We start from the raw sequence: 15,848 nt of genomic DNA, 5'->3' as shown, positions 1-15,848 counted from the left end.
AATGTTATGTGCTCAATTGCTCAGTCATGTCCAACTCTTTGCGACCCCATGGACTGTAACCTGCCAGGCTCTTCTGTCCATGAGATTTCCCAGGCAAGACTACTGGAGTGGGTTGCTATTTCCTTCTCCAGCATATCTTCCCGACCCAATGATCAAACCCATGTCTCCTGCCTTGCAGACAGGTTCTTTACCACTAGCACCACCTGGGAACACCATCATCAGGAAATACTAAAGTTGACAAAGCAAGTTGATGGTTAGTTTTCACCTTTGACTCTATTTAGAACAGTGTAGTTTAATGGAAAGAGAAACAAACCAAGAATATGACCATTGGGCTGTGATCCCAGGTTTCTCAGCCAAAAACTGTGTTACCGTGGTTGATTATTTAACCTCTTTGGGTCTCATTTCTTCTGGGGAGGCTGAACAACTATAAGGTGAGAATATAAGCTCTGGAATTAAAACCTTAACTTTGTCATTCACCAGCTGTAAAATAATATCTGTCTTACGTTATTACGAGAATTTCTTCATCTTAATCACCTGTTTAGCAGATATTGAATAGCTGCCATGCTCTAGGAGTTGGAGAAGCAGCAATGAATTCGATACAAAATAAATGGCAAGCACTTATATAAATGTGTCTAATATTTATAGATAGTGAGGTACACAGCTGATGTCTCTGACTGGTGGAAGTGAGGGGTGAGTCATGACATAGTTGGGGGAGGGGCAGTCTTATTTAAGCTGAGAAGATGACATTTATGCTCTGTTCTGAATGACAAAAGGAAATGAGAACACAAGAATAAGAAGGAAGGTCAACCCAAAATTCAGCGTGTCTCAGAGCCAAAGACAAGGATGATGGTGCAGCTGGACCTCAGAAAGTAGGCAGTGCGGCAAATGCAGCCTGGGAATAAGGGAGTCAAGGCTTGTGGATGGCTGAGTACAGTGCCTGGCTCATAAATGTTAGCAAATTAGCTGTTATCACCCCTCTTTCAAAAGGGTCTCAGAAAGAAATGCTTCTAATTATTTAATACTGTCACCTTAAATTAATAGCAGTCTCTGGAGAAGAATTAGAACATCATTTGGGAATTTGACTTTTACTAAATTATGATGAATGTTTGTGTTTTCATTGTGGTCACTTGTAGGAAAATTTTTTTAAAAAACACCTCTATTTATCTTTCTTTAGCAGTATGTCCTTGTTGGTTATCTTTTTAAATATAGCAGTGTGTATATATCAATCCCAAACTCCTAATCTATTCTTACCCTTCTTCACCCTAGTGACTGTAAGTTGATTCTCTAAAAACACCTGTCTTTTTCATTGAAATCACCCTTTTTATCTATACCCAATTTTCCTTTTGTTGGTTTGCTTCCCCAACTTACCTGTTGGTTTCAAACATACACTATTATGTTAATATATTATTGCTGTCAAGCCCTGCAAGCATCAATTGGTCAGGACAGCACTGCTATACCATCTCCTAAATGAGTAAAATATATGCCACTCAAAATATTCAGAAGCCATTGCACTAGAAAAAACACTGAAAAAATCTATTTTTTTTGTAAATACAGGCAGACATTGTAACAGACAGAAATATATTCAAATTTCTAAGACAGTAAATATTATTAATGATACACTTTTTTTTTTTTTTTTTACTTTTATGCAATAAACTGAGGGGGGAAATTCAAGAAAATGACAGCATTGGCTCTTTTTAATTAAGAGCTGTTTCTTTAGTACCTGTTTCAAAATCCCTTTCTTCTGGAGATTGTCCAAAGGGAAAGTAAGACTTTTTTCCCCTTTGTGACATTTTCCCCTTATATGTAAATAAAAACCAGGGACTTCTGAGGACAGCCCACAACTTTCTTAAATCATTGTGGGCCGTAGTAGGGGTTAACTGTGTAGTGATGTTTCAGTGAAGAGTGCTCAGATTCAGCCAAAGCTTGGCATTTGACTGCACAGTCTCCAGACTGCCGTTTCTATCATCAACTGCACATTCTGAAAAGCTGTGTGTACTTGCATGTTTCATAAACCCACTTTTGGACTCAACCCTTCTCTTCTGTACATTGGGAATAATTACAGGACTTACCTCCTAAAGCGTGGTGAAAGTTACAGAACAGATGTGGACACGTAGAGTTCACATGGTGGCTTTCATTGTGGCTTTTTCATCATTTCAATGATTATTTTCAGTAGTGTGTTATTTTACTATTCCTGTTAATATGGGAAATTTTTTGTTAATGTTATAATGCTATTACTACTTAGGTAGCCTAAATTGTTTCTAGGCTTTTTGAATGCTTTTCTATTTAATTTTCTTTGTTATCTCTTCAGAGGTTCTCTTTGTCTCCTAGTCTGGTTATTTATTTTTTCCTGCAGTTTTACTGAGCATTTCAAAATAGGAGTAAGGGGTTTGGTTGTGTTTATATTTTTTCCTGTGAATGTGTTTGTTTTCAGAATGCTCTGCCAATGATTATACAATTGCAGTGGCATAAGCTGTTAGTGATGGCATTATTTCTTTCCTTTTTAAATTCATCATACAAAGACACAGGTTTCTAGTTGTGTATATGTGGAAATTCTCAGGAAGTTCAAGTTCTCTTAACCAAAGTAAAAGCACTTTTTAAAGGACACTTGTTCAGTGTTGTATCCTTCTCTTCAATTTGCTAGTAATCAAATGGAAATCCTACCAAATATTGAGCGTTTTGAGGTTGGAATGCAAAATGACATTGTCAACACTCAGATTTGCATTCGTGGCAAGTATTATGAGAAAGACAATACTCAGGGATTCAAGTGATTTTGAATACAGCTTTAGTTTTGTAAAGAGGCTTATGACAGAGAGACTTCCTAGACCAGGTAATTCACCAATGATAATTTAGGTAGAATTTATATTATAAAAATGATTAGTACAGCCTTATTTATTCTTTTAAGTAATCTTATTAATATGGCAGTGGTTTTGATAGTGATTTTCATTTTCTTAGAAGTGTTACTAGGTTGCAAGGACAGCTTCAGTGATGCCTTGTCAACAAAGCAGTGCCTGCAGAGCATCTTTGTGGATAAGGGAAGAAGCGGTGTCTGCTTCCCTTTTTTAAAAAACAGCACTAGAGACACTGGTTGGTTGCTTTTCTTCTTTGATTCTAGAGTGCAGCTGGTACAGTACCTTTTACTTATTATGATTATTTTTTGGATGTCCTCTACCCATATAGGTGAGCTGCTCTTACAGGGCCCAGTGTTTGTCAAAGAACCCAGCAACAGCATTTTTCCTGTTGGCTCAGAGGATGAAAAAATAACTTTAAATTGTGAAGCACGAGGCAACCCTTCACCTCATTACAGGTACAGTGGAAAAAGTTTGAAAATCCATATTAAAAAAAAAAAGCAATTTGGCAACTGTGAACTTATTTTTTTTGCTTCAGTATACTTATGCTATCAGTAAGTTATAATACATGAAGCTTTATTCAACAGTCATACCTAAACTTTGGGTCCATATTTTGTATATTTGATTGATTGTTTACTTTACAGTAAGAATTCTTGATTAAAGAAAACATGATAGAGTCTCTTAAATAAGCAATGTCTTTTCATTTGATTTGTGGTAGAAATTAATGTATAAACTTGGATTTACATGTAGTTTTGGGGAACACATCCATTGTAGGAATGAAATTAAATATGTTGTAAAAGTATGTAGCAATCACAGTTTTTCTTTAGAAAAAGGTAACCGCGTCTATCCTTCTTCCTTTATTATTTTACTGAGTATGTGTTAGAAGGTTCATACAGTGTAGAAGAATAAACTACGTTCCCACTAAAGTCATACTAACTGTTCTTGAAGAGAAGATAAATTTTATTGTATTTTTTTCATGTGAAAGTATACATTTTTCAAATAATATAAATAATAACCTGTTCACTAGAAACCTTCCAGCAACACAGAAAGGTATAAGGAAAAACAGAAAAAAAAAACAAAACAAAACTGAACTCCCATCACCTTAAGATAAAAATATAATATTTGGTGAGATGATGATAGTTTATTTGGATGTGATGGGTATATACTTTATTAAATAATACAGGATTAACAATTTTTACTTTTAGGGTTCTCAGGGGACCCACATTAATGAAGAGATGAATTATTTATGAACAGGATATGCTGCTTTTATTTAAATGGTTATGAGAAAGTGCCGGAGGCACCTTGAAAACAGCATGCTCTTTTGAGTACTGCAAGCGTTTGTCTCAAACTCCCTGTTTACAGTCAACTTCGCTTGGCAAAACCTTTTCTATAACCTGAAGGACAAGCAGACTTCAGCCTTTATTAATGAAATTCTTAGTGTTTTGAGTAGTGATGTAGATCTTATTGAACTCCTATTGTTCTCTTAACCCATGTTGATAATAGTAGCCAACAATCATTGTTAACTTGGCTCAAGCTTAGGTTAGAAGGTAGACCTTTGTATTTTTGCATTTGCAAGTAAAAATCAGTTTCTGTCAGCAGTACTCAACAGCGTATATATTGAGCACCTGTTGAGTATTTTCAACACAATAATTGTAATGATCCTGGTTACTGGTCAGAATTGGCTGAGGTGATAGAAGATTTTCTTCTCTCTGCCTTTTCCTTAACCTATAGAAATAAGAAAAGTTGTCAACATGATTTAAAATCAAACAAAAAACTATTTTATGAGCTTGGTCAGTTAATCAGACACCGTACCTGCAACAGGTGGAAATATTTTCTTCTTTGGAGGGAAGATGAACAGATCCACTTAATTAGGACATTGTCCTGGAAACATTTTCACCAGCGTTTTTGTAGGACATTCTAACACTTTCTAAATGCATCTGTTTGTTTCTCCCTGAAATGGAAGATTATCCTTTTAGATATGACTGTAAATATTTTAAAGAATACATGTGAATGACTGATGCGTGGGCTGGTTTTTTTTTTTTTTTTTGGTTGTTGTCAGTAAAATTATTTCCTGGCATTTTATCTTATGAATAATTTGGTGATGAATCTGTTCAGTTGAAAACTTGTCAAGATATAAGATATAGTCACGTAGGATTTTATTTCTAAATGAATAGATTAATTATGTTGGTAAAGTAATCAAACAGCAAGAAGTCTTGAGCTTAGAAATTCAGAAATATCTTTTTGTTGTGTTTATTTATTTATCAGGTACTTATTTTAATGCCAGTGTATTACAATTAGAGTAAATACAATTAAAGTACCAAGTGTTTTCAAAATGCTATTGTATAGACATGATATATGTGTTTAAATAAACTGATAACATGTATAAAATGTTGACAAAGTTCTGTCATTTGCACAGTACTTTTTATGTTTTATTGTATGTCCTGAGACTATATGTTGCATTTAGAAACAAATCTGTACCTGAAAATAGGAGATGTGTGACTGAAATTAATTAATCAGTTTTAAGTTTGATAAATGAAGAAATTTTACATGCTAGGTATTGTTTTAAAATATTTGGTTTATAGGTAAATAGAAAACACTTTCATTATTGCTCTAAAGATACTCTGAAGTTAAAACTTCTGACCAGTATAAAATTTCACATTAGAGTTACTAGAAATTGAGACCTAGAAAAAACATGAGGAAACCTCCTTTCCCTGTGAAAATATTAGGCTTTTCTATAATAAGCAATGATTCCATATTACCATGTTATCTGAATCAGTTATTATGCTGATGAGTAGATGGGATTATAGACTACAGTGGGCTGCAATTATACCTCATCTACTTCAGTTCAGTCGCTCAGTCATGTCCGCCTCTTTGCTTAGACAACACCTTCACTTATGGCCTGATTTTTCTCCTAGTTTTTGATTTTAATAGTCAACCAAGTAATATCCTGCATTATTCCTTTACCTGTTCCAGAAGAAAATACACGTGCTGGTTCTTATTTTCTGCTATCCTTTAAAAATTATGAATAAATAGTGCAAATAGGTAATGACTTTAAAAGTGAAAGACAGTGTTAGTTGCTCAGTCGTGTCCAACTCTTTGCCATCCTATGGACTCTAGCCTACCAGGCTCCTCTGTCCATCAAATTCTCCAAGCAGGAATACTGGAGTGGGTAGCCATTTCATTCTCCAGGGGATCTTCCCAGTCTAGGGATTGAACCCGAGTCTTCTGAATTGCAGGCAGATTCTTTACCATCTGAGCCATCTAACATGGGGATTTTTTTTTTTTACATTAATTTAGAGAAAGGATATGTTTTTGTAAGTATTTATAAATACAAGCACATAGATAAGAAAGAGAAAAGGGAGGGAGGGAGGAAAGAATGAGGGAAGGGAAGAAGGGAGGGTAAAAGAAAGATATCAAGGAGGAAATTAACAGTTCATGTGAAAATGTAAATTAAAAGCAACCCAAACACATTCTCTAAGACTCAGAGTAAAGTCTAAGAGTCTTGTAAAGGAATATCCTTTTGAAAGCCCAGATCCTGTCTTGTAGACTGAGGCAAACTTTTCTGATGAGAGATCTTGTGTTTGTTATTATCCCACTGGATAAAAAGAACTCTTAATTGGCCATATTAGAAATCTAAAAGTTCAGAAATTCTCAAGAGAAATTACTCATCTTAGGGTTTATTTGAGACTTTTATTCTTTCTTTTGCCTCTTCCCGCTTGAGCCCCAAAGCCTATGTTTAAAGGTTAATTAGTATTCAGTCTGGTTGTAATTGCTGATGATGCTGAAAGAGGTTGCCCTGAGGAAGTATTAATAACATTTTTTAAATGGGAAGGATTTTCTCTGACTTCTCATAGGGTTAAATTTGCCCATCATTTGCTAAGATGAAAGACCCCAAATAAGAAGTTCCCTGGTCACTTCAACTAATGCCATTCAGCATTACAAGGCACATATTGGACTGACCAGGGTTTAATATGGAAATGTCAGTGGGGACCAGGCAAGTAACAAACTAGAAGAGGCGGCCCTTAATAACATGTAGACACATCTAATCATGACGAGAGACTGGCCCACGTTTAGCCAGAAGTCCATCCAGTGGTCATGATTGCTTCTGAGCACTGGCCAGTTGTTATCATCCAGGAACCCTGGTCCACTACTACAAAACCTTTTCAAGAGATGTTTAAAACAGAAATTTTCTTTTTTTGATTCTCTGTATTTCTAATGTTGACTCTTACTTTTTAAACATAGTAAAGGCCAAAGATGATAAGCCTTAAATGTGAATGTGGGCCATGTGGGTTTTGTGTTTACAACATTTAGTCTGGCTCAAGACTTAACAGGCTGTGCCGTCCAGTATGGTAGCCAGTAGCCAAATGTGTCCACGTATGTTTAAATCAGTTCAACCAAGAATTCAGTTCCTCAGTCATAGCAGCCTCATTTCCAGTGCTCAGTAGCCACACGTAGCTAATAGCTACTGTACTGGACACACAAATGGACATTTCTGTGCTTGCAGAAAGTTCTGTTGGACAGCAGTGCTCTACTTTGATCCTTGTTGGATCCACAGCTTTTCTATAAATGTTCTGTTTTATTCTCAGCACAAGGAAGCAACCAGAATATAATTCTCTTCTAGCTTTATATAATAAGTAAGCAATTTTAATGAAGTACAGGGGAGGACTCTTGGATATACACATTGTAAGGACTACATAGCACTGCAAAATGCAGATTTTCAGGCGGTAGTTTCTCCCTTTTAAGTAGTGTTTGCTGTAATGGAGTTAGCTCTCATGTGTTTAATTTATTGGAATTCTACTAAGCGCATCCAGTATAAGAAAGAAAAAATAATAATAATGGACTAATTTCTGGCCATCATTTATCCAGGGAGTAAATGTAAGGTGTTTACTTGTTATCTAAAAACACACATCCTTGCAGACACACAAATGTAACACTGTACATGGGACCACATACAGTTTATAGGGTAGAGCATCCATAGCCTATGTATTATATATAGGATGTGATACATTATATTAATACAATAGGACTGTATTTAGTATATCTTTGATTATATGCAGTTTGCCCCTTTATTCTTCTAAAGTCTCTTGGTCCTAAGGAGATACAGTGCATTCTGCCAGGTTACTAGGCTCAATTCTCTGTTTATCCTCACGCTCAACTTCCCTTGGCATCCCGACTTCTCTAGCTGATAAGCTGTGGTCCCCAAACCCACAGTCACTTTTACTAAGAGCAGTGAAATGTTTACATGATTGAAATGATTGCAAACACTAAGTACAAAGAATTTCTGTGGTGCCTGATGGCAAGTAGAGGTAGGCATTTTAAACTTCACTATGCTACCATCTCTCCCATGAAGCCTTCTCAATACCCTCAGAGCTGGGTTCCGTGTTCCCACCATGCACTGCCTATTTTACCTATGCCTTCCTGTATTATTAAGTTTACTAAAATGAAGTGTACTTGCCTGGTTGAATGTAACTCCCTTAAGGTGAAGACAGTTCTTTCTTCATCCTTCATTCAAAATGCTTAGCAAATCAGTTCAGTTCAGTCGCTCAGTCATGTCTGAATCTTTGCGACCCCATGAACTGCAGCACACCAGGCCTCCCTGTCCATCACCAACTCCCAGAGTTCACTCAGACTCATGTCCATCGAGTCAGTGATGCCATCCAGCCATCTCATCCTCTGTCGTCTCCTTCTCCTCCTGCCCCCAATCCCTCCCAGCATCAGAGTCTTTTCCAATGAGTCAACTCTTCGCATGAGGTGGCCAAAGGACTAGAGTTTCAGCTTTAGCATCATTCCTTCCAAAGAAATCCCAGGGCTGATCTCCTTCAGAATGCACTGGTTGGATCTCCTTGCAGTCCAAGGGACTCTCAAGAGTCTTCTCCAACACCATACTTCAAAGGCATCAATTCTTTGGCGCTCAGCCTTCTTCACAGTCCAACTCTCACATCCATACATGACCACTGGAAAAACCATAGCCTTGACTAGACGGACCTTTGTTGGCAAAGTAATGTCTCTGCTTTTGAATATGCAATCTAGGTTGGTCATAACTTTCCTTCCAAGGAGTAAGCGTCTTTTAATTTCATGGCTGCAACCACCATCTGCAGTGATTTTGGAGCCCAAAAAATAAAATCTGACACTGTTTCCACTGTTGCCCCATCTATTTCCCATGAAGTGATGGGACCGGATACCATGATCTTCGTTTTCTGAATGTTGAGCTTGAAGCCAACTTTTTCACTCTCTTCTTTCACTTTCATCAAGAGGCTTTTGAGTTCCTCTTCACTTTCTGCCATAAGGGTGGTGTCATCTGCATATCTGAGGTTATTGATATCTCTCCCAGCAATCTTGATTCCAGCTTGTGCTTCTTCCAGTCCAGTGTTTCTCATGATGAACTCTGCATAGAAGTTAAATAAGCAGGGTGACAGTATACAGCCTTGACGTACTCCTTCTCCTATTTGGAACTAGTCTGTTGTTCCATGTCCAGTTCTAACTGTTGCTTCCTGACCTGCATACAAATTTCTCAAGAGACAGATCAGGTGGTCTGGTATTCCCATCTCTTTCAGAATTTTCCACAGTTTATTGTGATCCACACAGTCAAAGGCTTTGGCATAGTCAATAAAGCAGAAATAGATGCTTTTCTGGAACTCTCTTGCTTTTTCCATGATCCTGTGGATGTTGGCAATTTGATCTCTGGTTCCTCTACCTTTTCTAAAACCAGCTTGAACATCTGGAAGTTCACGGTTTATGTATTGCTGAACACTTGCTTGGAGAATTTTGAGCATTACTTTACTAAAGTGTGAAATGAGTGCAGTTGTGTGGTAGTTTGAGCATTCTTTGGCATTGCCTTTCTTTGGGATTGGAATGAAAACTGACCTTTTCCAGTCCTGTGGCCACTGCTGAGTTTTCCAAATTTGCTGACACATTGAGTGCAGCACTTTCACAGCATCATCTTTCAGGATTTTAAATAGCTCAACTGGAATTCCATCACCTCCACTCGCTTTGTTTGTAGTGCTGCTTTCTAAGGCCCACTTAACTTCACATTCCAGGATGTCTGGCTGTAGGTCAGTGATCACACCATCGTGATTATCTGGGTTGTGAAGATCTTTTTTGTACAGTTCTTCTGTGTATTTTTGCCACCTCTTCTTAATATCTTCTGCTTCTGTTAGTTCCATACCATTTCTGTCCTTTATTGAGCCCATCTTTGCATGAAATGTTCCCTTGGTATCTCTAATTTTCTTGAAGAGATCTCTAGGCTTTCCCATTCTGTTGTTTTCCTCTATTTCTTTGCATTGATTGCTGAGGAAGGCTTTCTTTTCTCTTCTTGCTATTCTTGGAACTCTGCATTCAGATGCTAATGTCTTTCCTTTTCTCCTTTGCTTTTGGCTTCTCTTCTTTTCACAGCTATTTGTAAGGCCTCCCCAGACAGCCATTTTGCTTTTTTGCATTTCTTTTCTACAGGGATGGTAGTGAAAAGTAAATCGGTGGCATGAATGAAGAAATGGGATGAAGTTAACTGGGAAGAAACAGAAACAGTTTGGGATTAGGTTTTATTTCAGGAGTCAAGAGTGTCATGAAGCATCACAGGAACAAAAGCAATCTATAGTTGCTTCTATAGGATATTCTTAAATTTGGATTGAGCCCTTCTTAATGGCTCTATTTTAAGACAGATTGCCCTTGAAATGGCAAAGATGACTGCCTAGGTCTACTTACATCCTCCACAAAATGTTAACTAGAAAAAGAGGAAATATTTCCTATTAGTGTTACCAAAAGCTCTGAAAGGTGTCAGAAAAACATGAAATAAAAACACAGCTAATACTGTCAGTAGTCAGAACCCAGGAGAAATGTAGAGGTTAGGTTTTAGATATTAAAGATGGTAGTTGAAAAATTAACATATTTTTGTTGTTGTTATGTTTTTGTCATGAGGCAAGAAGGAAGGAAAACAGATACTGATCAAACACTAGTTATATCAACTGGATCACAGTTATACAACTAACTAATCTCTAAGGCCTGAAAGTAGGAATGGTCTCAGTGGCCATGCCTGGGTCCTGGGAGGCATGGTCTGTCCAGAGGAGAATGAGAAAGATGCTGCCAGTAAAAGCTGAAAGGAAAGCAGAGATGCAGAAAGCTCAGCCATCTTCTTTGATTCTTCTCAGCGTAATATAAAGGTAATCACTGGTCAGTCTGAGCTAGGCTTTACCTGTATAAACTGAGGAGTTAAATTGTTTTTAATCCCAGTGTAGGTCTCATCTCTTCTTATGTCTTTTTTTATTGTATATGATTAAAATTTATCAATGAGTGGGAATCTCTGTCATGAAACACATTTTAGAAATTCATTTTTAAAAACACAGCATCACAGTTTAACTCATTTGTATCGTCACTAATTATTGCTGAAGCCTAACTAGTTATTTTTGGATAAAGTATTGAATATGCAAATTCAGGCATTCATTCTTCAAGGGCTGCAATTATTCTCATCACTTCAGTAAACATATTAACAAACATTGCATTTGAACACAAATGCATTTGCTTATTAACTTGAAAGCTGCATCCACAACCACAAATTGCTTCTGTGATTAAATTCCTAATTTTCCTGTCAAACCCTAAATAAAGTATTGCCTGTTGATTTAACAAGTGTTTAATGTGGGCATATTTTCAAAACCCAGCCCCAGCTTCTTAAAGAATTTAGTAAATTATTTTGCTTTTTTCTTGGTTTTTCATCAAACTCTAATATGTAGCATTTGTTTTTCTCCAGAATATTGTTTATGTTTCCATTTTTCCTGACCAAACTTTATAAGTTGGTGTAGATACCTTGAAGGATAATACAGTCAACCATGAGATGAATTACATCCTGAGATTATTTTGAAACTACCTAATTGTCACTCAATTTATTGTCACTGAGTTTTGTTAGTTTCAATTTCAAAGGGTGATATTCTCTAACCTTTTATTTCAGAGTTTTAGTGGAAGATCCAAGTTAGGATTTAGTGCCTTAAATTAAACTGACAACAAGATATGTCTATGTTTATCTTCATGATTCTCATTCCATACTAGTGTGGTTTTGTGTAAAGAGGTTGCCATATCCAATAATAACTAGTATGGTAAATAAATAATAACTGGATGGTAGTGAAAATAATTATACATTCATTCCCTGTCTTTGAGATATTTATTGATAATATGGATGACCACAGTGAGAGGGATGACTGTATGGAGGCTAGGATGGCTAGGTTAGAGGGTAGAATAAGATTACTTCATTCAGGAAACTTCTGTGAGCACCCAGTATGCTCACCTACCTGTTATGACTGATGGTAGGAATTCAGCAGTGATGGATAGCGTGCCTTATGGTTTGAAAATACCTTTCGACACTTAGAATCTAGTCTTTTTATGTTAATTTACTCATTGTTACATAAACTTTTGTTTGCACACAAACATACACAGAATCTTACACATATTTTGTTCTCTGTATTGGAAGGTAGTGATTCATATACTCCCCATGATTGATGATTCTGTTATTTCTTAGAAGTCACAATTACTGTTTCCATCATTTAAAACTATTAACTCCCAGTTGAAATATCCCCACCTTATGCTTTATACTTAAGATTCAAAACCTGTTAACCCAAGGGCCTGTACAATGTCTTAAAGAAATTGTAGGCCAGTAACAGCTTCCTGTTGTATAGAGTGTGTAACTGAAATTTAGAAATGGACCGATCTAATTCATGCTACCTCAGGTCAGCTGGCAGAGTAAGTGGTCCAGGACTTCTTCTGGAACTGCAACTTCTTCCAGAATCTGAACCTCGAGTTATTGACCTTAATTCACATATAAGTTCCACATCAAGCAGTTAAAGGGGTTGAGAGCCTATTGCTTGAGAATCAGAGTTGTGAAATATGAAAATTAAACCATTTCTCACTTGTGGATTCTAAAAGCAAATCCTAATTCATGTAGAATGAGTGTTTGAACACTGAAAGCTGACAGTGATCTTACAAGATCATTCAAGAGCATTACAAGATGATGAGTATGCAAAGGTACTTAATCTTGTGACATTTACCACTGAACGAAAGCTACAAGGTTAGTCTGCTTCCAGAGCACAGTGTAAATGTTATATGATTGAAATGCTAGTGTACATCACCCCCAGAGCCCCAGAGCTGTCTTCTTTTGCTCCAAATCACTGCATGAAGCTTTTCGGAATGAAATTGGAATATGCAGATTTTACTTTTATGAAGTTTTAAATGATTTCCATATTTCAAAAAGTATTTCATTCTGAGACTTTAAAGTCCTAAGGAACTTCAAAATCCCTTCATAAAAGTAGACATTTTTAACTTTCACAAAGGATTGTGCATGTTCAAAGCTAAAAGGCAGTGTCTGCTTCTGAAAGCTTCCCAAATTTATGATCTAAATGCACCATTTACCTGTTGCTGTCTTACCACTGTGCATGATGTTTACGAACTCTGGACAGTTGGATTACAATTTACTCCAAAGAAATGTAGTCTAATTTGTAGGTTTATTAGACACATTCTTTGTGGAAGGAGTATGTTTGTGTGCCTTCAATTTTCCTGATTATTTCTTATACAAAAGATTGTATTGAAAATATTCTGAAATAAATTTCTGTATTAGGAAGTGAAGTGCACTATTTTCTCAGAATAAAATAACACTTGGATGCCCAGGCTCACGGGTTGCTTACACATTGCAGAGTTTAAAAACAACCCTTTTGAATCAACATATTTTTAGCAAGAAGAAAAGCAACCCATGTATAATAAGATATTGAGAAATTTTATATCACCGGGGGATGGGTTCCATTTAATGATGAATAATACTAAGAAGGAGAGACATAATTATATTGCTTTGTTAAAAGAAAATTAACCATCTTCTGAGTATCTCAAGTATATCTTCACTCTGATGAGTTTACTAAAACAAACGCAGTTATAATTTTGTTACAGCAGAAACATATGTACAAGAGCAGTTTTGGTCTTTTTGCACAGTAAAATAATTTAGAGATTGTGTGTATATGACAAAGAGTGAGATAACATAAGTAAGAAACATTCATGCATAATGTAAGAAATGTTTTCCATTTTGGCTCTTCAGTCAAAACTGAGAGATATGATAGCTTTTACATCTTAGATGCTTACTGAAATAAGGTGTTTTCCCACATATTTTATGATCTCTTAAATCTTTCCAGCTATTAAATAGACAAGAAGAAGTGCTTCTATATATTTTTATTTATCTTTACAATTTGCCACATAGCCATTGTACCTTTATTTTTCATCAGCTAAACACGAAAACAGAATTTTCAAATGAAGCCATCAGGCACGCTTCATCAGGCCATAAACATTCTAGACTGTGGAGCTGAAACCTTTTTTCCTTGATACACACTGTTCTTTGTAGATAACAAAGCCACAAGTACCATTTGTCATGAGAGTTCTCCATTCAAAAGTGTGTGAAATTAACTGCATTTTTCCTGCTTTGCATGTAGAGGAGTTCTCCCTTCTTCCTCCACAAGCCGTCAAATAACTTAGTAACTAGCAAACTGTTTGCAGCTTAAAAATTCAGCCCACCTACTTGTGATTTACTGTCAGATTTATTCTCTGAAGGTCAAGCCCAGCATGTGTTTTGTCCCGCGTTTCACTGACTTCTAAGTCAGGTACAAATGCAGACAGACCATATGTGGAAGACACAGTTCATGCCACATGAGAAGAGATGACCCAAAGCATTGAATCACACAGGTTGCATTTAACCAGCATACGCTCTATGAGGATAGAAGAAAAGAAAAACAAAGCAAATGGATGGACTTGCAGATTTGGATGGAAAGCCCTCCCATGTTAACACTGGCGCCTGCCTATTTGTTGGATGACTACCATGAGCCACTGGTTTTATATACACTGTTTAAATAAATTGATTGATTGATGGTTGTTGTTGTTCAGTTGCTCAGTTGTGTCTGACTCTTTGCAACCCCATGGACTGCAGCATGCCAGGCTTCCCTGTTCTTTACCATCTCCCAGAGCTTGCTCAAGCTCATTGTCAGCTGTCAGTGATCCCATCCAACCATCTTGTCTTCTGTCATACCCTTCTCCTCCTGCCTTAAGTCTTTCCCAGCATCAGGGTATTTTCTAAAGAGTCAGCTCTTCGAATCAGGTGGCCAAGGTATTGGAGCTTCAGCTTCAGCATCAGTCCTTCCAATGAATATTCAGGGTTGATTTCCTTTAGAATTGACTTGTTTGATCTCCTTGAAGTCCAAGACACTCTCAAGAGTCTTCTCCAACACCACAGTTCAAAAGCATCCATTCTTTGGTGCTCAGCTATTTTTATAGTCCAACTCTCACATCCATTCATGGCTACTGGAAAAATCATAGATTTGGCTATATGGGGCTTTGTTGGCAAAGTAATGTCTCTGCTCTTTAATATGCTATCTAGGTTTGTTATAGCTTTTCTTCCAAGGAGCAGGCATCTTTTAATTTCATGGCCACAGTCACCATCTGCAGTGATTTGGGAGACCAAGAAAATAAAGTCTATCACTGTTTCCATGGTTTCCTCTTCTATTCGCCATGAAGTGATGGGACTGGATGCCATAATCTTCATTTTCTGAATGTTGAGTTTTAAGGCAGCTTTTTCAGTCTCCTCTTTCACCTTTATCAAGAGGCCCTTTAGTTCCTCTTCCCTTTCTAACATAAGGATGGTGTCATCTGAATATCTGAGGTTATTGGAATTTCTCCTAGCAATCTTGATTCCAGCTTGTGCTTCATCCACCCTGGCATTTTGCATAATGTACTCTGCATATAAGTTAAATAAGCAGGTTGACAATATACAGCCTTTACATACTCCTTTCCCAATTTGGAACCAGTCTGTTGTTCCATGTCCCATTCTAACTGTAACTTCTTGACCTGCATAGAGATTTCTCAGGAGGCAGGTAAGGTTGTCTGGTATTCCCATGTCTTTAAGAATTTTCCACAATTTGTTGTGATCCACGCACTCAAGAGCTTAAGCATAGTCAATGAAGCAGAAGTAGATGTTTTTGTGGAATTCTCTTA

At 36.9% G+C, this 15,848-nt stretch overlaps 1 protein-coding gene across 6 annotated transcripts in view; it reads left to right on the top strand.

Annotated features, from left to right (window-relative positions):
* The window catches only part of CNTN3 (contactin 3), a 399,245-nt gene that overhangs the window by 128,063 nt on the left and 255,334 nt on the right, over positions 1-15,848 (top strand). For 5 of the 6 annotated variants that reach the window (XM_027522607.1, XM_027522611.1, XM_027522609.1 and 2 more), the window contains exon 3: positions 3,178-3,304. The exons of the other annotated variant lie outside the window; for it this stretch is intronic. In XM_027522607.1, the coding sequence (XP_027378408.1) occupies positions 3,178-3,304 (127 nt within the window). The remainder of the gene's footprint in view (positions 1-3,177; positions 3,305-15,848) is intronic. 6 annotated transcript variants of the gene reach the window in all.

Source organism: Bos indicus x Bos taurus, chromosome 22 (assembly GCF_003369695.1).
Source record: "Bos indicus x Bos taurus breed Angus x Brahman F1 hybrid chromosome 22, Bos_hybrid_MaternalHap_v2.0, whole genome shotgun sequence".
Classification (NCBI taxonomy): Eukaryota; Metazoa; Chordata; class Mammalia; order Artiodactyla; family Bovidae; genus Bos; species Bos indicus x Bos taurus.
This window is presented reverse-complemented; position numbering and strand designations above follow the sequence as displayed.